This window comes from Sminthopsis crassicaudata, chromosome 4 (genome assembly GCF_048593235.1).
Source record: "Sminthopsis crassicaudata isolate SCR6 chromosome 4, ASM4859323v1, whole genome shotgun sequence".
NCBI classification, from domain to species: domain Eukaryota; kingdom Metazoa; phylum Chordata; class Mammalia; order Dasyuromorphia; family Dasyuridae; genus Sminthopsis; species Sminthopsis crassicaudata.
The window spans coordinates 474,751,915-474,777,219 of NC_133620.1; the positions used below are offsets into that span (position 1 = coordinate 474,751,915).

Here is a 25,305-nt window from a genome sequence, read left to right on the forward strand (position 1 = left end):
GGGATTCAGATCCCCGGTCTGTCACTTGCTATCTATGTGACCTTAGATATGTATTTTGACTTTGCTGGGTCTCTGTTTCTTCCTCTGTAAAATTAGATTGGGCCGGAAGTTTCTAAGTTTCCTTCCAGCTCTAGAGATGCATTCTCTGATTTTGACCTCCTCAGGAGTGCCCTTGGAACTCTAAAATTCAAAATTCCCAAGTCAAATAGCCAGTAAGAAAACTGAACCAAGTTTTTGTTCTTCAAGATCAATAGACCCCATTAGAATGGAAATTCTTTAAGAAAAGAACCATGATATTTTTGTCTTTTTATCTCCTACTGCCCAGCACAATGCCGGGCAAATAGTAGTTGCCTAATAAATGCTGCTCGAATTGAAATGAAGAAAAATGTAGCCAAATTTTCCACTGCCCCTTGAGCATTCTATCCAGTGATAGGGAGGATTTGGCCAGGTGTTTTCCATTTTTACAATAGCTGAAATGACTTCATGATGACTGTTAGTCATCTAGGTACTATCTTGGCTGCTAAAAATCTTGATTTGGGGACTTTCCCCATGCCATGATGGCAGAACCAGAAGATATCCCCTGTGCAAACGATGGCTTTGTCCAATCACCTTCAACTGTTCATAGCATAGGTTTCCATGTTCTTTTCCCATGTGTGTTTATCTGCTTAACCCTGGAAGAGGAAATGCAAAGAACTGGGACAAGATCTCAGCTGAAAGAAGAATTCATTCGCTCGGGCAAAAGAAGGCTACTCCTTCTTATGTCATTTCCCTTCTCCTTTTTTCGGATCCTTTATCTTCCTGATTCTAGTAGAATTCTTTGCCTCCAAGGAATGAACAGAAAATAATCATGAGGATTACTTACAATCCTATGTAAGCAAAAAAAAAAAAAAAAAAGAGTGTAATATGAAAGAAAAGTGGGAATCTCCAGAATCCAGACTAACTGATTATAGAAAAAGAGATTTGTACATGGAGAAGTTTTTAATTACAGCAATTAATAATTGTAATAATAATAATAATTACAGCAATACTTGCATATCCATTGAAAAGCTTCAGGAACTCCAGTTCCAGAAAAACAACTGTTATTAAAGCACGCACGCACACACGCACATTAGTCCCAAGGAGGATGTTGTGATCTGACCTCAGAGCTTGAGGTAAACTGAATTTGGGGAGAATAGACGGTAGCAGGAAATCCTGTGGCACTAGACTCTTCCTTCTGATGGCTTGGCTGGTTGGAAAAAAAGAAAAAAAAAAAAAAAAGAATTAGATCAAGATAGCCCCACCCCAGCAACCTTAGAGTATCTGTGATTGGATGAATCTAACTCTCCTTGTCCAGATGCAGATGGTCCAGCCCCCACTCCATCCCCACCTTCACATCAACAAATTTTACCTAGAGGATCCTTAAATGACAGACCCATGAATCTCTCCCTGGTTGGGGAAGGCTGGGGGCTTTCCACAGCTCCTGGGTATAGAGGGCACCGAAGGCCACGTTCTGGGGAAGGTGAGGAAGGGGGAAGAAGAGTGTAAAAACCCTCCTGGTGCTTGGGCTGGGGTAGCAGAGAGCCCAGGCCTTCAGAGTGAGTGTGTGAGTGTGTGTGTGTGTTGTGCGTTATGTGTATGTGTGTACATGTGGATTGTGTGTCTGCATATTGCATGTGTGCATGTATATATCACATGTATGTGTGTATGTGTGGGCACGTGTGTACAGTGTGTTTTAAATATCAGCATCTACATTGTGCATGTGTATCATATGTGTACTATATATGTATATATTTATATCACATCTAGTTTGTATATATGTGTGTCTTGTGTACACATGTGCATTGCATGTGTTGTGCGTGCACTGTGTCATGTGTGCACATGTGTCGTGTCTATGTGTAGTGAATGTGTTGTGCATGTGTGTACTGTGTATTATATGTATGGTGTGTGCATGCATGTTGTGTCTATGTGTATTGCATGTATACCTAGTGTCTGCATGCATATGTTGCAGTATGATGTATGGATTGTTTACATGTGTGTTGGATGTGTGTTATGTGTATATATGTGTTGCACTGTATGTGTATATGAGTTTGTATGTATATGTAAGTGTGTGTGTGTGCATTTGTGTACATGTGTACGTAGGCATGAGTCGAGTGCATCAGGCGGCAGACCCTGGGCAGCTACTGGTGCCCCCAGCCCCGGTGCCAGCTCCCAGAGCCGACTTCCCTGCCCCGGGTTCTGGGGGAAGCTTGGAAAGCCATCCCATTGGTTTCCTTCACCTTTTCCACTTACCTTGCGCTGGACGCCGTGACTGGAAACCGGCCGATCGTCGGGCCGTCCTAATGCTGGCACGTGGGAGGAAGGAGGGTGCAGGGGATGGGCGGGGAGACTCCAGCTGCGTTCCAGCCTGGCCGCCCTCCCCGGAGCCGAGCTGCTGAGTCTGTCTGGGCAATATGGTGGGGCTTCTGCCGGCTTACTGCTGCCCCCGAGGCAGGGTGCTCCTGGAGGTCCCCGAGGAGACAGGGCTCCCTCCCCAGTGGGAAGGCCGCTGTGATATTCGGGGGAGGAGAGAGAGCACTCTCTCAGCCATGGGGGAGGAGCAGAGCAGCTCGGGGTACTCTGGAGCATCCCCTGTCTCTGGCAGCTGGCACCCCGACCCAAGGCAGTCTGGTGATGGACGCCGGGTCCTGCTTCTCCCATGTGGGGCGCCCCATGATGTCCCCGAGCTGCTCCGTCCAAGGGCACCGCAACACGGTCAGTCCCTTCCACCAAATGCCGCTCAGGCTGGATTGAGAACCCTCCTTGTTCTCTGTAAATATCCGTGACTGGGGTCGTTTGCCGCTGCTGGGTTGGCCAATAGGAAGAACAGACTCCTGTTAGTTGATGACGTTCCGGAGGACCGGTCTGTTGGCCATAGCATGGTGACATCGTCCCCTGGGCCCGCTGTGGGTCGGAAATCCCCATGCCTCGTGGGCCCCCTGAAGAAACCCACAGGCTAGCCCCATGGCTTCCAAGGGGGTTTGTCTGAGCTCTCTGTGTTTGGAATTGTGGGTCCACGTCCATGGGCTCTCCTAAGGGCATAGAGTCCACTCTACTTCTGGGCTTGGTACCCAGGGGTGGTACCTGAGGAACCAAGATCCCCGCAGTCTCTGGATCCAGCCACTGGTTACCGAGTGCCCGTGGCCTGAACTGAACTGACTGGGCAGAAACGTCACACCCAGAGCTGGGCTGCGTCACCTTCTCCGAAGCAAGCATGCATTTGGGGGGCCACGTTGCTGTGGAATTGGCTAAGCTTGTTTCCCGGGGAAGCCAACTGGTCTGACGTGAGAAAACGGGGATTTGTTGGCCGGATGTTGCCTGTATCTCAGGGATGGACATGGAATTTGAGCATGTTCCAAAGGTCAAAGGACCCTCACGGCTCTGTCCATCAATCTGCTGGGGTAAATCAGGTAAATTTTCCTGCAATCCCACTGGTAAATGGACAACTGGATCAGGACCCACAGAAGGCCAGTAGTGTTCCCAAGAGTGGCCTGCATCCTTCTCATTGGAGGAATTCATAAATAAGCGCTGAAATGGGTGCATTGGAGGGGTTTGATGGGATGATCCCCTCAGTGGAGCCTGGTGCCTTAGGGACTGCAAGGACGTCGTGATGTTCAGTGGTGGAAAGTCCCCAAGCTTTCCGCTCTCTGGTGGGAATCCCACCTCATCCCTGCAGGAGGGCACTCCTGGCTGGAGTCTTCCCTGGAAACTCGGGTCCTCCATGGGGTTCACCGGAAACATGCTTTCCTCCCACTTCTGTGATTCGTGGGCCTCACCATCCAGGTTCTGACTGGCCTTGAAGATATTACTCTCAGGCTCAGTTCTCTCAAATAATGTCTCAAAGACGGTCAACAGGGAATCCGTCTCATCTTTTATGATCTTCCCATTTTTGTCATTAGCCTCCCACCCCCTGGGGGCTTGCATGACATCTGGAAAGGAGAAGGAGGGGGCAGGGGCGGTCCTTGAAACGTACGCAGATTCATCTTGCTGCATCATGGCTCCCAGGAGGGAATTGGGGTCAACTGGGCCAGAATCAAGAAAAGCTTCTTTCTTTGCCTTGAGCCCCTTCTTGGGAGGGAGAGAGCTGAGAAAGCCCGAAAGGTTGTTCTCATACAGGACGGCTTCCCCCGTGGCAAAGTTAAAGGGCAGCTGTGACGTGGCCCTCTTGTGCAGATGTTCTTCCCCTTCTTCATTGCTGAAGTGGTGCAAAAGCAGGCGAAATCACAGAGTTAGAAGCCATGTCCTCACCAGCTACATATAAAAAAGACATTTTCTCTTCCCCACTTTTTTTTTTGCAGTTGGCATCTCAACAGCCCATCGAGCTGCAATCTTTTGCCCAAATGAATACTTTTTGGTCTTATTTTGCCATTTAATGGCCATTTAGTGAACATGGGAACTGCCATGCACAAGCTCTGAATGTGAGTGCTTTCAAACCGCAATGTCCATTTCAATCACTGGGACAAAATCATGTTTGCTTCAAGGGCAAAAGAGATGGGGCCATTGTCCTGCTGCTAGCCTTCTGACTGATCAGAGACAATCTTCCCTGCCTCTGCCCTACTGCTCTTGCCCACCCCATTCCGCAAACTTCATGAACTCAGGCTCATGGCTCCTATCCCCTTCCCCTGTTTTCTCCTTACTGTGGATGTTCCTTTTTGCTCTCCTGGACAGAAGTGGTACTCAGCAAGAGCCCTACTGGCAACCTCTGTGCATCAGGAGGGTTACATCACCTGAAGAACAGGGGCTACAGTGCCAGGGGGAAAGGGAGAAAATGTTGCTTTGGCTGATGGTGAAGGGGAGAAAAACTACTTGATCCTTATTTTTCCCCCTGAGGAGAAGCTGCTGCTACTCTTTGAGATTCAGGACTTTTTGTCTTTGTATTTCCAACCTCCAGCATGGAGAAAGTTCTTGGTTAAGGCTTACAGACTGATGAATTGATTAGTTGATTGTAAAGGGCTAGAACTGAGCAAATGCACTTGGATAATGGAGCACATGAGACTAATTGCCAATTGGACAGTTCTCTATTAACATGTTTGAAGGATGACCCTGCTGGCCTGATCGTTGGGTGTGGACAAAGGAGGGGAAGTGACATGAGTGGTGGAGTAGGAGGAGGAAATTGAGGCATTCTCCTGGTGGTGGAGAGAGAGGAAGGTGGTGTGGAGATTGCTAGATCTAGTCCCCTGACCACTACTGCAAAAGACCTAGAATAAAGACTTTTGCTTATCCTGATTCTGGCTGATTCTGAGAGATAAAGTGTCCCAAAGTTGATTGTCCAAACTCACAGACTATAAGCTCCCTGAAGGTAAACATGATGCCATTTTGTCTCTATGTCTCCATGCTTAGCAAAGATAATACACCCATAACAGGTGGCTAATAGACACTATTCAGAGTGGTCCTGATAAGATATGCTTGCAGGACATCATAGTACAGGAGTTAGAATAAGTGTTTACACATTTCTTTTTTTGTTTGTTTGGGGTTTTTTCTCTTTAAAATAGCCTTTAATAAATATACATTTTTTTACAACCAGAACCTTAAACTTGCCAAGACATTTTGTCAGAACAACTTCAGAGTCTTCAATGATGCATAGAATTCTGGGGCTAGTCCCTGGTTTTAAATGTTATGACTGAACAAGGCAGCAAAAGACTCTTTTTGACTCAGTGGTAGCACAAGAATCCCTGTGTATGAAAAGAAATCCCTACGCTATGAATATGTGATTTTTGTTTACACATTTCAAGAGCCAGCCTCCACACTCAATAATGAAGGCGTTTGCTAAATATTTTTTGATTAATTGTTCTGTTATCCCATGACTGTAGATATTCCCTCCACAGCCAATTCTCTGAGTCTCAAGAATTCTCTAAGACTTATCTCCTGTCTCCTTGACAGGCTGTGGCTCTCCATCAGTGGAGAGATCGCTATCCAAGGTATCCAATATGTACCTCTTACCTCTTCTTGGTCACCCAAGCTTCACCATTCCTAACTAGCCACTTCATGTTTGTGAAGAGGGACTAAGACAAAGATTTCCAGGCCAAAAAAACCAACCCTAAAACCTTGGATCCTACTGATGATGAACTTAGTAGCACCATAACTGCTCATGGCTGTGAGGATTTTCCTTTCTAAGGAGAATCCCGGTGTTTTGTTAGAAAGAACTATCCCTAATGATTACTGGGCAATTGCTCCATCTCCAGGAGCCTCGGTCTCATTTTGTTGGCACTGCAAGAAAAATGAGGAAAATCTATACCATTGCTTATTAATCAAGCATCCCAACGCCTTTGGGCATTGTGAGAAGGGACTGTTGGGACTGAGACCAATCAGAACTAGTATCTCACAAAAGTACCACTCACGAGAGCACCCTCTGCCGAGCGATGATGCAGTCTGGCTGGCCTCCTTTGTACACGAGCCTGGCGTTGGACTGGACCCAGAGCCAGCCCGCCTTCTTGGTCAGTAGCCTGAAAATGGTCATTCCACTCTCACCCATCTTCATCACTGTGGAACGAGGAGGGATGAAGAAGCATTCCTTAGTAAACTCAGCAAGTCAGCAAGTTTAATATTTGGTCAATTCGGATTTGGCAACCAACAAATCATAAGTCTAATAAGTAGAAGACCTGGGATTTGAATCCAAGCCTTCTGAGTCCCCACTGTCTATTGTACCACACTGTCATTTTTGCATACACATGTGGACAAATGGTTTAGAAACCCAGAATAGTAGCACTACAAGGGATCTTGAAAATCTTGTAGTCCAATCACCTCAGATTTTGCAGATGAGAAAATGCTTCAGTTCAGAAAAATCTTCTCCCAGATCACAAAGGTCATGAATAGCCTTTGTGAGCTTAGAATCCAGCTCATTCAACTTCCATCCAATTCACTGATTTTCCCATAACCCAAAGCTCCTTCTTCCCCCAGCTCTTCATGCCTAGGGAATTCGAGATGGAAAGTTCTGAGAACCACTTGGTATCTCATTTACTAATGAAGCAATGGAAGGAACTAGAAAAAAAATATTACGTAATTTGGAGGAATAAACAGACGGCCAGAAAACTTACTTCTTACATGTTTTTCAGCACAATACATCATGTCTGCTGCATGGATAAATTGGTATCCAGAGCCTCTCATGCAGAGTTCAGCTTCTGTGTAACCCAGAAGCACCTTCCCTCTGAGAAGAAAAGAATGACAGGGATTTAAACTCAACATGTTTTATGACCCCGAATGAAAAACTCTGGCTAAGTATGACCCTTTCACCAAAATACTCATCTATTTAAGTATCCTTGTTGGCTGCAAAAAAAAAAATTCCACTGCTTCTATCAACTATCTTCCTATCATATGTTCAAGAGCTGAGGGAAAAGGGTACATAAGAGTTTAGGCCATCCCGTGATGGATTTTTACCAGAGGACGATATTAGAAATTAAGTAAGTTGTCTTTAAATCTATCTTCCTGATAAGTGAGAAAGTGGGGAATTGAACAATCAAGTTATACTCTTATGCTTAACTAGCTTTAGACACTTTCTGAAAGACTTGGAACAATGAGGCATTTTTTATCAAAGGTATTTCCCCCATGGGTAAAGCTGACATTTTTTATAGTTACTATGAAGACCACATTCTCTGTTATTATTCACAAAGTGTCAAGAGAATCCAAGGAAGGTCACAACAACATTGAGGGTGCAGTTTTCTTATGGGAGTACATAGACAAGAGCAGCGTAGGATGGGCAGGAACAATCTGTATCTTTAAAGAGAACATCTAAATCATCAAGATCTCAGAATCATCACATCAAAGACTCAGAGAATTTCTGAGTGTAAAGGGACCTCAAACACCTAAGAGTCAAAAAAGAAAAGATGTTCCCACTCTGACACATCTGGCAAGAATTATCCAGCTTTTACTCAGAGACTCCTGATGAAATCTGCTCACTCCTTTGAGGTAGCTGGGATAACTGAGCTGTTAGAAAATGTTTCCTAATGCCATGTCTAAACCGGACTCTTCAAATTTCATTCATTGCTCTGTGATCTGCTTTATGGAGAGTTGAAAGTTGACATGACACATTGCGATTTGCAAGGAAGTGAAATATCTAGAAATTTCACCAAATAGATGTCATAAATTAGCCATTAGATCAGCTGGTTCATTTTTAACTAAGTCATGTTAAGGTTTCTCACCATCACACTGGCTATTTTGGATTGACTTTAGATGGTTAATGATTTTAACTCAGATGTCATCATTGGTAGAGAGGCAATAGGAAGCAAACATTTTGTACTTTTAAATCACTAAGACTTTTTCCTGCTCACTTTATCATGGCATATATGACCAGAGTCAGCTTGCAGCTTAACTTTGCCCTAACTCAGCTTGGGACAACTGCAATGGTCCCCAGGAAGATATCGCATTACCTGAAGCTTTGACTTTCAGGCACAACACTGGCATCCATCATACCTAGCATCACAAGCCATTGGTGTGAAGTCCAGCTTATGTTTGGTCTGAAAAATATATATCTTTGTTCGGAGTTCCAAGATGGAGAGAGGCTGAAGAGGCAGTGCTATAGCAAACAGGGCCAGCTGGGGCGGCATGAGGGATCCATCTTCAGCTTTTTTATTCTGCCCATAGAGGAATTTCAGGCGACCGTGGAAATCCAAAGCCTGGGAAAGGGATAATAAACAACAGAGACAGAAAGAAATGCTTTGAGGGGATAAATGAATCACTGAACTTTAGAGGTCTGTTGCCCATCACATTAGACCTCATTCTTTTTTTTTTCCCTGGGAGAAGCTTTGTGGACATATGGAAGGAGGGGAAATATGGAGCTCCCTCAAGTTTTCCCTTGTTCTCTGTCCTAACTGGAGGAATACTAGGGGCAATAGGAGCATTTCAGTTCACAGCAGTAGAAGGTAAGCTCTTTTTGAGAAAGGACTTTTTTCATTTTTAAGGGTATTCTAGGTGGCTAGAACAGTATTTGGCACTTAATAAATGCTTCTTGGATAGAATTATGAGCAGAATTCAGTTACACTTAATAAAAATGAATCAGACTTAGACAATTGTGACCATTCTCTCTGAAAAGAAGATTGAAGGATCGAGGAATTTATAATATAAATGTCCTTTCCAGCTAAACTCTTGATCAGCCACTCTGATTGGTTTGACTTCACAAACATTACGGCCCCACTGTGGGTACCCTCTAGCCCCTTTCAGCTTCCTTTTCTGTATCTGCATTCATCTATCAGATTATAAGTTTTCGGAAGGCAGAGCCTGCCTCTTCTTGTCTGTATTCCAGGTGCTTCATAAATGTTTATTGACTTTTATTGCCTATTGATTCACTTCCAAAAATGAAAGAGGCCCTACTATTAAAGAGCTTACATTTTATTAAGCAATAAATGTCACTGATGGAAGTAGATAATCATTGTATCTGAAGGTAACCAGCTAAACCCTTCTCAAAATTTGGTTTGAGATCAACAATTAGACATGTCTTCGGTTTTCTTAAATTGGATATATTATAAAATTATTCCATTCCCGATGCATTATTAATATGGAATAAAGAAATGGGGAATGACTAAAAGAAATCCTTTTTTCCCCAGCCACTGCTGATGAGATGGGAGAAGATGTTATTCTAAGCTGGGCAGTACAGAGACTCTATAGAACCCCAGATCTGTGTGGATTAATAAGAGTGAATGGTTGAAGATGAGATCACCATGAAGCCTGAAGAATTGTCCAGCAGACAGCGGAATCGGCAGACAAAGCTTCTCTCTAGGAAGGAGGAATTCTCTGGGAGTGGGTGCCGAAGGTCATACATGGTGGAACCATTGTTCAGAGGGCTCTCATTCTCAGGCAGAGCTAGAAGATGAAGTGAAGACTGATGAAATCGTGGTTAGGAGGATGCCTTACACACACACACACACACACACACACACACACACACACACACACACACACACAAAGGCTAACTTTGCTTTAACCTTTAGAACCTCTTTTTAAGCTCCTCTGCAGTCTGGCTTTTGACCTCATCATTCAACTGAAATTTCTCTCTTCAGAAATAGTGATGGTCTCTCTTCATTGTCATCTCTAGTGCCCTTGTTCAGTCCTCATCCTCCTTGACTTTTTCACAGCCCTTAACACTATCAAGCACCATTTTGATGATACTCTTTTCTCCAGGTTTTGTAGCTTGGAATAAGACCACTGCTGCTCCTACTTAGTCTCCCTTGTTGGAACTTTCTCCAGGTCATAACAATAGTGCTCATGATCCCCCAAGGTGCTGTCCCCGGTCCTTTTCTCCTTCTCTACAAAAAGGCTATTGCTTGGACTATATATATTTATTCAATTGAAAGTACAACTGAAATACATGAAGTGTTCTCAATAAAGTCACATAAATACAAAAGGAAGCCATGTGGCCATCCACCTTGGACAAATGAGTGGATGAAAAATGCCGACTTTCAAGATTGCCCAAACAAATGGATGGGTGAGTAACTCCACATTGAAGTGTGTTTTGGAGGTGGTAAAGAACAATGAGTTGGACAAGAACAGACCATCAGGGGGCACAATGATGGGATCATATCAGGGAAAGACATCAGTTCTGTCAATGATCTTCAGCTGCTCATGGTCACAGAATCCCATCTCTAATACAACTCTATTGTCTCAAATGCTCTATGGAGGCAGTTAGGTGGTATCACAGACAGAGCATTGGAGTTGGCCATAGGAAAATCTGAGTCCCAATCTGGTCTTCAACACTAACTAGCTGTGTGACCCTGGGCAAGTCACTTAATCTCTGTCTGCCTCTGTCCTCAGCTATAAAATGAGGATATAAGTAGTACCTATCTACCTGTCAGGATCGTGTGAGAATCAAATGAGAAAATATTTGTGAAGCATTTAGCACAGTGCCCGGGACTGAGTAAGCGCTTAAAATTTTTTTTTTTTTTACTTCCTTCTCTTCTTCCCTTCCTTTCTTCTTCCCTCTTTTCCTTCCTTCCTTCCTCCCTTTTTCCCTTCCTTCTTTCCTTCCTCTTTTCCTTCCTTCCTTCCTCCCTCTTTTCCTTCCTTCCTTCCTCCCTCTTTTCCTTCCTTCCTTCCTCCCTCTTTTCCTCCTTCCTTCCTCCCTTTTTCCCTTCCTTCTTTCCTCCCTCTTTTCCTTCCTTCCTTCCTCCCTCTTTTCCTTCCTTCCTTCCTCCCCTTTTCCCTTCCTTCTTTCATCCCTCTTTTCCTTCCTTCCTTCCTCCCTCTTTTCCTTCCTTCCTCCCTCCCTCTTTCCCTTCCTTTCTTCCATATGGAAAAATCACAAAGTGCCATGATACCAAAAGAACCAAAATTACAAACAAGTCAAATGACAATAGAAAGACCCCTAAATAGAGGTAACAAAACCAGAATCCAGGCAGAATGACATGTGAGAAGCAAGGCACAAGGAATTCTCAAGGAAGTATGTGCTGGGGGAAAGGTGATGCGGTCATCTTATGATAATGAGAGACAGGAGGGACAGAAGGGCAAATGTGCTGTCCTGAGATTTCAAAAGCACTACAGAAATATGTCCAGTGTGTTATGTAGGTCCATTGGGGACTACTTATGTCAGTGGAATAAATTAAAGAAAGCAAACATCAGTGAAGGAAGGGTCCATATTAATGAAACCATTGCTCCATATCCAGGGAATCCCAGAGTTAACGGGGCCTCCGAGGCTATCTCGTCTAATTCATGCTGGAACAAGAATCCCCTTTTCAAGATAGCTGAAAAGTGACTGTGTAGCCTGGGCTTGGGGATTTCCAGCGAGAGGGATCTATCAGCATCCCAAGCTTTCATTGCGTGGAGGTTTTCCCGACTTGAAATCTACATCTACCTCTCAATTCCTTCTACCCATCACTTCTAATTCTATCCTCTGGGACTAAGGAAAACAAAATTAATCCCTCCTTTCAGGTAACATCCTTTTGAATCCTAGAAGCCAGATCTTATGTCTTCTGAGTCTTCTCTCCTCCAAAGGAGCCCGACCCAGGTTTTTCTAGAATCAGTCCAAAGCAAGAGCTTAAAGACCTTTTCTCACCCTGGTCACCCTCCTCTGGACATTCTTCAGCTTATCAATGTCCTTCCTTCTAATGTGGCAATCAGAACAAAACAATGCTTCAGATGCGATGAAAACAGATAGAATGAAAGAAAACTATCGCCTCTATCCTTCCTTTTGGCAAATCTTTAAGTGCTTTATAAATCCCAGCAACTAGAACTATTTTAAGGCAGCCAAAGACTCCTAGGATTAGGTTTGGGGGCTGTCATAAGTCCCACTTGACTCATATTGAATTTATAATCCAGAAAACCCCAATTTTTTTCAGAAACAGATGTTGGTTGGCCCCCTTCCACATCTTGTACTTAGGAAGTTGATGTTTTGAACCCAGATGGAAACTTTGTGTTTATCTTCATTAAATTTCCTTTTACCACTTAAAGTGTTCTAGCCTACTACTTTTGGCTACCAACTCTATAATCTAATGCATTAACCTGAACTTCCTCACTTGATGTAACCTGCAAATATGAAAAGCATCCTGTCTGTGCCTTTAGCCAAGTCATTGATGAAAAAAAAATCTGTAACAGAATAAAGACCAAGAATCAATCCCTGGGGCACTCCAGGACATCCTTCCAAGCTGGCATTGAGCCAGTCTTCAATAGCTTTTTGAATTCATCTATTCAAGTACAGAGCAGAGGTTAAGTATCCTTTGACTGGGAAGCTATATGGTCCAAATTCATCCAAGACACTGATTTATATTGCTACCATAAGAAAGCAGAATGGTTTCACGTCTCCCCACATTTATAAAATAATTTCCAAGTAAGCTGATATCTCAAATACTCACAGCTGGAGTCCTGCTCCGCTTCCCTGAACGATGGGGGGTTCAGGGACCAGTGCAGCTGGCAACGGAACATGGCCCTGTCATCGGTGTGGATCAGCTCAAACACGCTCTGGTAAATGATGTCTGACTGCAAGAATCAAGGCAAAAGTGCTGGCCTCTTGGAGGGGCTTCTTACGTTCTCTGAAGCCAACCCAAGGGACAAGCAAAGGAAAACGCTAGCGAGAGAACTGCAAGGAAGGCATTCTAAAATGGCTTATTTCAAAATGTTTTACTGATGTCTTTTTTCTTTATTTAAAAACTATTTCAACCTTCTCCCCAAAATTATACACACTTAATGAAAATTCCCTAGTGACAAAAGCAATGAAGGACAAATAGTTCAAACAATGACCATAAACTTTTCTGTCCCAGTAGTCTCTACACCCTGTTGTGAAAAGGGAGTCAGATTTCATTATCTCTTCTCCAGAAATCTCAAGAGAATGGGTGTAAGATCTTACTGTTCCCTGACTAATAGTGATGCACTGATATCAAAGAGCTCAGGGATCCTACATCTGTGTTCTTCTCATGTCGCCCTACGTGATTCATCGCCTCCGTCCTCTACGGCTGAAAATGAGTCATTAGGCTTTCAGGAAAGACAAAGGATTGTACATGGGAGTCTACTCTCCCAGGACTCGGCGGTACAACAAGTACTTTAACAGGTTTTGGTGGCTTAGACTAGATTTCCTCCTACAATCAAAAGCTAACCACCTGTCCTCATAACTAATAGTTACAGAAGAAATGGAAAGGGAAGAGATAGAGAGAACAAGAATTCAAAGAAAAAGGCAGTGTCCTGGGCAGGGAGTCCAAAGATAATAATAACAACGACAGCACTTGCTCGACATGCCTAGCACTGTGCTAAGTGTATTACAATTATCTTATTCTTATTGTTCTCCCCATTTCATAGATGGAAACCTGAGATAAACAGTGATTAAATGACTCAGTATCACATAACTAGTAGCTGATTTGAACTCAGGTCTTCCTGACTTACTGTCAAGGCCTTGTGTATATGTGTGTGTGTGTATATAAATAAATAAATATATATATATATATACACACACACACATATATGTGTATATATGTATGTGTATATGTGTATATATATACATATATATGTATATATAGATATACATATATATGTATATCTATATCTATCTATATCTATCTCTATCTCTATATCTATATCTATATCTATATCTATATCTATATCTATATCAGGCCAATTTTATTTCCCTGAAGTCACTTGGAATATATATTAGAGAAAAGTGAATTTCCCATTATGAGAGGAAGCTGAGACAGCTTTGAAGACTAGCCCTCAGGGAAAGCATCAACAAGGGAGAAAGAGTCAAAAACTGAGCAATAGGAGAATAAAGAGATTCAAAACACTGAAATTACCAAAGTAGGCAAGAGGAAAATGACTTTAAAATGTTATCAATCCATTGATGGATTAATCAGTCCCTCTGATTCAAATCCATCCTCTTTTCATTCCTTCCTCTGCACACTTGCTAAATGAATTTCCCCAATGCCAGATCTGACCATGTTATTCCTCAGCTCAAGAAGATTCAATGGCCTAGGAGGAAATGTTTCTAGGATAAAATACAAACTCTCCTATTTGGCATCTAAAGGCCTTCACAATCTCATTTCAACAACTTTTTGGAATGGTTTGCCTTCATTCGTTGATGTGCACACAACATTTCATTCAAACCACTGGCTTATTTTTTCTATACATGCTTCTTCATCTTCAACTCTTGGAATCGTTAGTTCTCTACAATCTTTACCTATAGCATCACCTCCTAATTTTTCCACTCCTTGATAGTCCTCCCTAATTACTTGGTTTACATTTTGCACACATGATGTACCCCCAATGGACTTGAACTTTTTTGAGACAAGGACTGCCTTGACTTTTGCCTTCTTAATCCCAGCACCTAGTACTGTGTATAGCATATATTAGGTACTTGTTCGCAACCTGTGAACTAAACTGCTACTAAATTTAATTGTTGCCATGTTTGTAAGCCACTGTGAAAACTTTATGAATGATGGGGGGTTCAGGGACCAGTGCAGCTGGCAACGGAACATGGCCCTGTCATTGGTGTGGATCAGCTCAAACACATTTTATGGTTCTATATATGGGATGCTAAAACCCTCTTCCAATGCTCTTTTCACATTAAATTAAATTTAAATAAGGGGGGAACTCAAAAGGTGGCCACAACTGACCTGATGAAATCCCAGGTAGTCCTGAACAGTAGGTGAGACATAGAAGATATAGCCATCTGCAGTGACTGCAATGAAAAAACCATGGAGAGCCTGGGTGGGGAATGGGGAGGAAAAGAGGCACAGAGACAGAGAGACAGAGACAGACACAGAGACACACAAACAGAGGGAGAGGGAGACAGAGATAGAGATAAACAGAGACAGAGAGACAGAGAAAGACAAACAGAGACAGAAGTGGAGAGTGACAGAGACAGAGATACAGAAAGAAAGACACAAAGACAGAGATAGAGACATATAGAAAAATGGAGAAAAAAAGAGAGAGAAAAGTAAAAGGGAAGGGAGGAGAAGAGAAGAGAGAAAAGAACATTAATCACAGCCACTGATCCTCATTACCAAAATCTATTCACCATTATTTCATCATCATTCATTTCATCAATCCTGTGCCAGAGTCTGATTTCAGGGTCAGATAGAATTTCTGCTAGAACCTTATTAGTCAAAGAATCTCACAGATCTTGGGCTATTGAACCTGACCTTTGCTTAGATCAAATCAGATAATGGTGGCTTATGACAATTGAATCTGACAGGCATTTATTAAGCACCTGCTGTATGCCAGGCAGTTGGAGTTATTGTCTTTTAAAGTTGATTGTTTTTACCATATGTTGTTATTATTATTACATTTTCTTCTAGATCTTCTCATTCCACTTGGAATCAGTTCACATCAGCCTCCCCAAGATCATCATTTCTCATAGCACAAGAGTATTCCATTGTATTCACGCATCCTAACTTACTCATTCCTCAATTTATTTTTGAATTCTTTGACACCATAAAGAGCTGCTACAAACATTTTTATAAATATGGATTCTTTCCCTTTCTTTGATTTCCTCGGGGCACAGACAACAGCCGTATAGCTGGGTCAAGGAATAAGCACAATTCAGTTGGAAAAGATCTGGGTTCTAGTGGACTCCAAACTGCCTCTGTCTGCAGTATTCTGGAGCAGCCCAAAGTGTTGATGTGCCCCTTTCAGGCGCATTAAAGGACATCGTGTCTTGAAATCATGTGGCTGTCCTTTGCACATGTCTGCCCCTGGGTTCAATTCTTCTTGGTGACACATGTTGAAGGAAAAGAAGACATTTGAGGCATTGAAAGGAGAGTCACCATTATGCCCCATGGTGATCAGCTGAAGGAAGTAGAGATAAGAAGAGAAAGCTCAGGAAGACATTGGCTGAAAATATTAGAACTGAAAGGAACCTTGAACTTCTTCACTTTAAAGCTGACTCTTGTCTTCTAATACCGGAAGGGCATCACGTGAAGAGGCAGATTTGTTCCATTTGTTCCATCCCCATTTGGCAGAAAGTCAAGCAAGGGGAAGAAGCTGTACAGAGGCATATTTAGGCTCTCCTAATAGGAAAACCTTCCCAAGGAGAGCCGTCCCAGAGGGCAAGGGCTTGCCAGGAGAGGTGGCTGGCCCTCTCTTTGGACGACTTCCAGAATAATCAGTTGTCAGAGGACCAGAGAGGGGACCTTCATTCAGGTAGACATTGGACTAGATGGCCTTTGAAGCCTTCATTCCTTCTTGGATCTCATGATCTTTGGATACTGAAGTATTACCTTTGTACCCGTTCATTAAGGCCTAGTGAGACATTAAAGATAAAACATCTTATCGCCGCTTTTTGGGATTGCATATTAACTTGGTCAGACACTCAAAACTATGAAGTGAGACTGTGTCACAAGGGAGATATTTCACTGACTTCCTGATCATTTCTAGGGGATAAATTGGAGGTTCCTGCAGACCAGGGAACAAACAAACACCTAGGCTACGGTTCAAGGTCACAACAGAGGCAGAGTACTTGAGAAATCTTTGGTGACCGTGGTTTTTCCAGGAGATTCGGAGTAAGGTGAATGGATTGGTAGACTTGTTACGGGAGAATTCCGAGAGCGCTGCCACAGGCCTCCTCCACAAGAACTCCGTGGATTTCTGTGGGCTGTGCCCTGGCACCTACAGCAGGGGCAGGGGAGGAACTCAGCCAGTGTAGACAGACGCGCAGCTCCTGGCTGAACTGAAACTAGCTCATCCCTTTTTAACTAGTTACTAGGTGTTCTGGGCCACTTTGTCCAAGGTGTGGGCACCTAGTTTCAACGACAAAAGGGAAAGTGCCCAGGAACTTGGGACTACTGTGGCCAGGCCACAGAATGGATCCGGAGTCACACCTGGCCATTACTTGCTCCTGGGGACTCTCCCTAGTGATGTGTGTGTGTGTGTGTGTGTGTGTGTGTGTGTGTGTGTAGTTATGTGTGAGTGTGTGTGTGAGAGTGTATATGTGTGGTGAATATACATGTTTGAGTGTGTGTGTGAGCATGAGCCGCTATCAATAAAATGACTGAAACTGCACTATCCTGTTGCAACCACAGGAGAGGTGGGAAGGCGGTACCCAGTGCTGAACTCTACCCATGCTCCTCCAGCCCCCTGCCCCATGGGCTTTGCTCTTACTCCATCACTTCAAGTTACCCACCGACTAAGCCAAGGATTTGTTCAACACCTACTAGGAGCCAAGCATCGGTGATACAAAGGTGAAAATGAAACAGCCACATCCTCAAGGAGCTTCTTGGGAGAAAAATAATGTGATGTGGTCAGGTCCCTCCCCTGCTCCTTAAGCCCTAGTGACTATGTGTTGCTCCCTAGTAAAGCACAAACTGGGCAGCGTGGGCTCGAACGCCCTCAAATTCGGATCTCTCCTACTTTCCCCACCCATCCCACCTTAAATTCCATAATCCCACGTCCCAGGTCAGGGATGATCATGCAAACAGTCAGAAGAGACCCCAGATTCAATATGACCTCTCCCACCTCCCATGGGCCAGGTTCGCATTTCCACCCATCCGAAGCCTTCTCTGCTTTTCTGCCTTCCCTCTCTGGAGTCTTCCCTGATTTCCCCAGCAGACATGTTTTCTGCCTCTGGACATTTATCTGTGTCCAGGCTGTGCCCTGTCCCCAGCAGGGTGTTGGCTCTTCCAGGGGAAGGATTGATTTTTGCCCTTGCCTTTGTACCCCCAGGCTTAGCCCGGAGCCTGATACCAGGGAACACGTGTGTGTTGAACTGAACTGAATCTCTACAAAAATCCTTTGCCGAAGGATCCTCCCGAGACACTGCTGAGCCGATGGTTTCGGGAGTTTTTAAGGCATCGCCGAAAAGCAGGGAACCCAGGCCAAAGACTTCCAGAGAGTGAGCAGATTGGCAGCCTGGTTAGCTGGCCTCCGGGCCGAAACCCCCAAGGCAACGAGAAGAGAGCAGATTTAGGCGACCATGTCGGCCAAAGCCTAATGGGATCCAGGTGGCTTCATTAGTGCCACCAGGGAATTAGAGGCACCAGAATGCCCTCACTCCTAAGCTGGCGGTGGTCTCACAGCAGCTGGGAGGCAGAAGGGGAGCAGGCCTTTAAAGGGGGAGGCTAAACACAAGCTTCTGAGATGTAGCTGGAGTTAAGGAAGGCTCTCCAGTCCTTAGCCTGCCATCACTGGGTGAACCACAGACATGAGGAAGGTGCAGCCCATGGGGTCAACAGCCCAAAGGAACAGGTGACCACTACTCAGGCTCTCTCTTTTCTGATTATATTCCTACTCGCCTGCTGAAGCCGAGCTGTTATGCTGCAGGGAGAATCCAGTTTCAGAACTTAGACCTAAAAGGGCCCTCCTTCCTTACAGAAGAGCTGATCTCCACAGAGGGGATGAGATTGGCCAATAGTGAACAGCAGCAGGTTTTGGATACAAAATCATGTCATCTGTGGATCTTACAATTTCTCTTCTGTGTCACATTGCCCAAGGGGCAGCGATTCATTCTTGTTTGAGTAGGAAATTTCCACCAAGAATTTCAGGAAGGGAATACATAATCTCCCATCCTTTGAAGATAGTTGAGGAAGTCATCTTCAAAGTGCAGTTGATAACTGGCATTAGGACATTCAGGTCCCGTGCTCCCACTGCTCCATGCTTAAAGTGTATTTATTGTCCCTACATCTCACTGATGGTAAAAACAGGTTCTCGATGTTTCCAGGAACCAAGCTCGAGTCTAGACTCTCTTCTCTCTTTTTGCCTTTCTGCAAATCTGCTGGGCCCCTCTTAGTGCCCACATGTCTTCCAAGAATCCTAACCACAGTTTTACACAGACAGCACTGAGTCCCAGAAACGTCAAGTGACTTATGCACCATCACACAGAGGCCGATGAAGAAGGTCGAGCCCCATCTTCTGAATCCAAGTCTGGAACTCTTTCCAAATGACCTCCTTACCCTCTTAAGAGGCAGGAGAAGCATCTTAGCCAAGGTTGCCCAGACCCATGGCACTTTGGGATTGCAATCTTTGTTGGGATGGCTTTTCTAGGTCTCAACTAGGCTTCATAATATTTCTGTGAGAGAGGAGGCATGGGTATTGTTAAATCCATTTTATAGATGAGTAAACTGAAGCTCCAAGATCAAGGGCATCTCTCACAGTTGTGCAACTTAGAAACTTCAGAGGCAAGATTGGAATCCAGATCTTCATGACTCTGTGCCCAGCACTCTCAGCCAGACAGGAGCTAGGAAGGAGTTTTTATGAGGGGAGGAATTGTCCATGGGAAAGCACCACTCCCAGCATTTGCAAACTCACACTGGTAAGCACTAAAGTGATTGTTTTGTTTTTTTTAAATCTAGGTTGCTGAGTGAAAGAAGTTAGAATTAAGGCCAAAAGCTGTGAGGAAGGCTAATTATAGTTTATCCTAAAGTTTTCTAATGTTAAAGTAGGCTACCAAGAGACGACTTGATGTTTGGGACGGGCTGCCACGTAAGATGGTGATCTCTCTTATCACTTAAAGTTTGCACGTAGAAGCTGCAATACTGTTGCCTCTAAAGTCCTTGCCAGCTCTGCAAGTTTGGACTCTATAAATTATTGAAACACAAAAGCTTTGATTTCATGAAATAAAGACCTGATTACAATTCACTTAATAGGGTTATGAACAACATAAGCCTCAACACAAATGTGCCCCATGAGTCAGAACCCAATGGAGCCTCCTCTTCACAGCTCCTGGCTAGGAAAAAGATACAGGTATCATCCACCTACCTGAAGAAGCAAGTCTCCTTCAGAAAAGGCTTCCTGGGAGAGATGGGGGGGCATCATGACATTTCCTCCGGAATTTGCAGATTGCTCACCTGGCCCACCTGTACTGAGGTTCTTCAAAATGGCTGAGAAAGCGAAAAAGGTTTTGTTATAATGTAGTTGAGGGAATGTACAAACTCCAGCTGATCTTTCGAGTTTTCTTGGACATGATACTATGTCCAACTAATCTGCACTCCAATCTGTTCACTGGACTTGGCATCCCAATCCCAATGCATTTGCCTGAGCTTTTCCCATGTTTAGGATTTTTTCTTCATCCTGTTTCTACCCAATAAAAGCTTCTCTTCTTTCAAGGCTCATATCAGATGGTCTCCCATTATGAAATCGCTAGCCATTTCCTTCACCCCTTACAGATCCACAGAGCTGAAAGTGATGTCTTTGTTTGTTTGTTACCTGATTATCTGGAGCTGTCCTTTGTCCTTATCATACTTTAACTTACATGTGTGTTCTGGTCATTTAGTTGAACAAATATTTAAGCCAGGGACTGGGTGGGATATTGGAAATACAGAGTTGTTTTTTTTAAATAAAACATCTCTTCACCTAAGGAGCCTACATTTTATTTTATTTTATTTTTTACTTTTTTATTTATTTTTTTAGTTAATTTTATAATTATAACTTTTTTTTGACAGTACATATACATAGGTAATTTTTTTTTTTTACATTATCCCTTGTACTCCCTTCTGTTCCAAATTTTTCCCCTCCTTCCCTCCACCTCCTCCCCTAGATGGCAGGCAGTCCCATACATATTAAATATCTTATAGTATATCCTAGGTACAATATATATGTGCAGAACCGAATTTTGTTGTTGTTGTTGTTGCAAAGGAAGAATTGGATTCGGAAGGTAAAAATAACAAGGGAAGAAAAATAAAAACAAAAAAAAAAATGCTCACGTTTACACTCATTTCCCAGTGTTCCTTTTCTGGGTATAGTTGATTCTGTCCATCATTGATCAATTGGAATTGGATTAGAGGAGCTCACATTTTAGAGGAATTCCCAACAAATTTTTCTTGTGCTGATTTTGTACCTTCTTATATATTCTGGTTCCCAGTACAGATTGACAAACTGCTTGAGCCCAGAGTCTGCTTTGTTTGTTTTGTTTGATTGTTTTAATTTTGTTGTTGAAATATTCAGAACAGTGGCTGGGAAGAATTATGTGCTTAAAAAAGCTTACTGACTAAATGATTAGTTCTAATCCATAATTCATATTATCCATAATCATAATTCATAACTTCTAACGATAAGTATTTGAGAATAAGTCCAGAAAATTCTCTTATTTGTGTACCCAGTATCTAGTCCAGAGGCTATCCATTAAAAATGGCTCCTGTCTTTCATAGCTGGTCCTGTATTTGGTAAAGAATTATACATGTAAAAACTGGCATAGGATAGCAATGGGCAGAATTGGGGGAATTTCTTCCTTTCCAAGGTTATAATTAAGCATATTTTCGCTGTGTTGTTATAAATCATTTCCAATATGATCATAGTTTATATGTTATAATGATAAACCTCTCTCTGAGTGTAAATGGCTCTCTGCATCACAAGATTATTGGAACTGGCTTGAATCATCTCATTGTTGAAAAGAGCCACGTCCATCAGAATTGATCACCACACAATTTTGTTGTTGCCATATACAATGTTCCATTGGTTCATTTCACTGATCATCAATTCCTGTCAGTCTCTCCAGGCCTCTCTAAAATTATCCTCCTGATCATTTCTTATAGAACAATAATATTCCATAACATTCATATTCCATAATCCATTCAGTCATTCTCCAGTTGATGGGTATCCATTCAATTTCCCGTTTCTTGCCACTGCAAAAAGAGCTGCCCACAAACACTTTTGCACATGTGGGTTCCTTTCTCTCCTTTAGGATCTCTTTGGGATACAGACCCAGTAGAGACACTGTTGGATCAAAGGGTATATACACCATTTGATAGCCCTTTGAGCATAGTTCCAAATTGCTCTCCAGAATGGTTGAATCAGTTCACAACTCCACCAACATATTAATGTCCCAGTTTTCCCAATCCCCTCCAACATTCATCATTATCTTTTCCTGTCATCTTAGAGTGTGTGGTGGTATCTCTGAGTTGTCTTAATTTATATTTCTCTGATCAATAATGATTTAGAGCACCTTTTCATATGACTGGAAATGGTTTCAATATCTTCATCTGAAAATTGTCATTTCATATTCTTTGACCATTTTTAAATTGGAGAATGGCTTGAATTCTTATAAATTTGAGTTGTCTCTACATATTTTAGAACCTTTGAATGTAAAAATGTTTTCTCAGCGTCTTAATATTAGAAGCCTCCCTTCTAATCTTATCTGCATTAGGGTTTTTGCACAAAAACTTTTAACTTAATACAATCAAAATTATCTATTTTTTGTTCAATAATGAACTCCAGTTCTTCTTTGTTCACAAATTTCTTCCTTCTCCACAGATTTGAGAAGCAAACTACCCTTTGTTCTTCTAATTTGTTTATAGTATCACTTTTTATGTCTAAATCATGAGCCCATTTGGACCTTATCTTGGTAGAGGGTGTTAGGTGTGGAACAAAGCCCAGTTTCTGTTAAGGGCCATCTCTTAAGAGAAGTATTTTCCCCATCTGTTAGTACCTCCTCCCACTCCCACCAAAATTACTTGGCAAATGTTTTGCATGCATTTAGACTACCTCCTCTATTAGAATGTAAGCTCATTAAGGCAAGTAATGTTTCATTTCTGACTTGATATTCCCAACTCCTATCACAACATATAGCACAGAGTAGGTGCTTAATAACAATTTGTTGAGTTGAATTATCAAACAGTTAAGAACAAGACAGTTAATGTGAGAACTGCATACTTTTATAGCTGCAAGGAATCTTCAATATCATTTAATCAAACATTTTAATGATGAGGAAACTGAGACTTGGAGAGGGAAAGTCCCAAAGGTAGTAAGTGGCAAAATGAGTATTGAAACCCAATTTATTTTGTTCCCAGTTCAGGGCTTTTTCCACTAGATCACCTGGCTAGAGTGCAGACTTGCATTCCTCAATTGATAAATGGTCAGAGGTTAAAAACAAGCAGGTTTCAGATGAAGAAATAAAAGCCATCTATTGTTATATGAAAAAATACTCAAATCACTACCAATTAGAGAAATGCAAATTAATTAAAATAACTTTAAAGTACCACATCACACTTACCAGATCAGCTAATGTGACAAACAAACAAACAAAAGAAAATAAAAAATGCTGGAAGGCATGCAGGAAAACTAGAACTCTAATATATTAGATATATATATATATCTAATATATTAGATATATATATATAATATATCTAATATATTGGTGGAATTGTGAACTGGTCCAACTATTCTGGAAAAAACTTTGGAACTATGCCCAAAGGGTTATGAAATGACGCATATCTTTTGATCCAACAATATCACTCCTAGGTTGTAGAGGGCTGGAACTCTGGAGAAGTTTACTTGAAACAAGGATACTTACAACAAGGTGTTAATGAAATTGATAGGAGATATCCAATGGATGCATCCAGCATTAGGCTTAACTACCTATCAATTTCTGAAAGTCACTTAAGGTGTTCAACTCCTCTGTCTTAAAGAAAGCTTTTGTACATCTAGTCACTCTTATGTGGTGACTAAGAACTGGAAATCAAAGGGAAGCCCATCAATAGGAAAATGGCTAAACCGGCTTGGTACCTGATTGTGATGGAATATTGTTGCGGTAAAAGAAATGACAAGCAGGATGGTTTCAGAAAAATAAAAACCTAGAAAGACTTGCATGAACTGAAGTGAAGTGAGCAGACCCAGGAGAATTTTTATACACAAAAAACAATATTATACAGTGGAGGACTATGAATGACTTAATTATTCTCAGCATTACAATGATCTCAGACAATCCCAAAGGACTAATGATGGAGCACATTAGCTGCCTCCAGAAAAAGAATTGATATTGACTGAAACAGACTGAAGGATGCTATTTTTTTTACTTTCTTTCTCCCAATATTTGGAAGATAGGCCCCTCCAAATGTGGCCCAAGGTCCCATTAGCTTCCTTGAATTCCATTTTATAATGAGGAAAGTGAGCAACCCATATAAAATAATGGCTTGCCCTCATCTCATGGGTTTATTGTTGTCTTTTAAGTTCCAATTCTTTGTGACCCCATTTGGGATTTTCCTAGCAAAAGATGCTTTGCCATTTCTGTCTTCGGTTTATTTCACAGATGAGGAAACAGAGGGGGAAAGGGTAAGGGATTCATTCAGGGTCCCACAGCTAGTGCATGTCTCAGGCCAGATTTGAACTCAGCTTTTCCTGACTCCAGGCCTACTGTTCTATCACTGCCCTACATTCTTATGTCGTTTGCCCTTCATTTTAATTTTTAAAGAGAACCAATGATTTCACATCTTAACTCATGTACGGATTAGATGAAGTGAGGTTGTCCAGCCTCACTCTCTCTTCCTGAGTCATCAAAGTCCAGCGGCAGGACAGAGGCAGGATGATGGGTAATGGCCCAAGATGCAATGGATGAATGAGAAGTGCTTAATAATTGCTTGTTAATTGACTGCCTCTCCATTCCCTTCCATTCCATTGTATCTACTCACCCTATTTTGCAAGGGCCAGCTCAACAATAAATGATCACCCCCTTAAAGTTCTATAGAGTTTATTATTTGTCCCCCATAGCCACACTTACTGAATACCCAGAAAAGAAGGTTTTCGGCAGTTGTGGGAATTATGAAATAGTTCTCATAGAAGAAGACAAAGGAACTGAAAAGCTTCATGAATAAAGACACTGAGCTTGGAAGCATGGTTTTGATGTCTGGAAAAGAAGAACAGGTTAAGGGAGGGTATGAAGAATGGCCAGGGCCCTTCTGCAAAAAGGGGGGATCTAGGAGGAACTTAGATGTGGGGATGGGAGGGGGGAGGCGTCACAGTGACATTCAGGTAGAGAAAGCCACGAGGTGCTTTGATGTTCCAGGATGAGGAAACCACAGGTACAGGAGGAGACAGCAGGGAGGTCATGGTCTGAAACTTGCCTGTCCATTCAGGTGCCAGCTCGAGTGATTTCTACATTCTCCACTCACTCTCTCCCCTTCTGCTTTCTCACACAACTATCAGGTTAGTTCAAGTCCTCATCACCTCTCACCTAGATTACTG

At 42.6% G+C, this 25,305-nt stretch overlaps 1 protein-coding gene across 1 annotated transcript in view; it reads right to left on the reverse strand.

Moving 5' to 3' along the window:
* Positions 1-965: 965 nt before the first annotated feature.
* The window catches only part of LOC141540412 (uncharacterized), a 53,286-nt gene continuing 28,946 nt past the window's right edge, over positions 966-25,305 (reverse strand). Inside the window, exons 2-10 of the mRNA XM_074264425.1 lie at positions 20,110-20,231; positions 15,033-15,122; positions 12,789-12,912; positions 9,665-9,807; positions 8,422-8,624; positions 7,050-7,159; positions 6,354-6,495; positions 2,269-4,210; positions 966-1,225 (exon numbers count right to left, since the gene is read on the reverse strand). Of these exons, the coding sequence (XP_074120526.1) occupies positions 1,109-1,225; positions 2,269-4,210; positions 6,354-6,495; positions 7,050-7,159; positions 8,422-8,624; positions 9,665-9,807; positions 12,789-12,912; positions 15,033-15,122; positions 20,110-20,166 (2,928 nt within the window). The 5' untranslated portion in view covers positions 20,167-20,231 and the 3' untranslated portion in view covers positions 966-1,108. The remainder of the gene's footprint in view (positions 1,226-2,268; positions 4,211-6,353; positions 6,496-7,049; positions 7,160-8,421; positions 8,625-9,664; positions 9,808-12,788; positions 12,913-15,032; positions 15,123-20,109; positions 20,232-25,305) is intronic.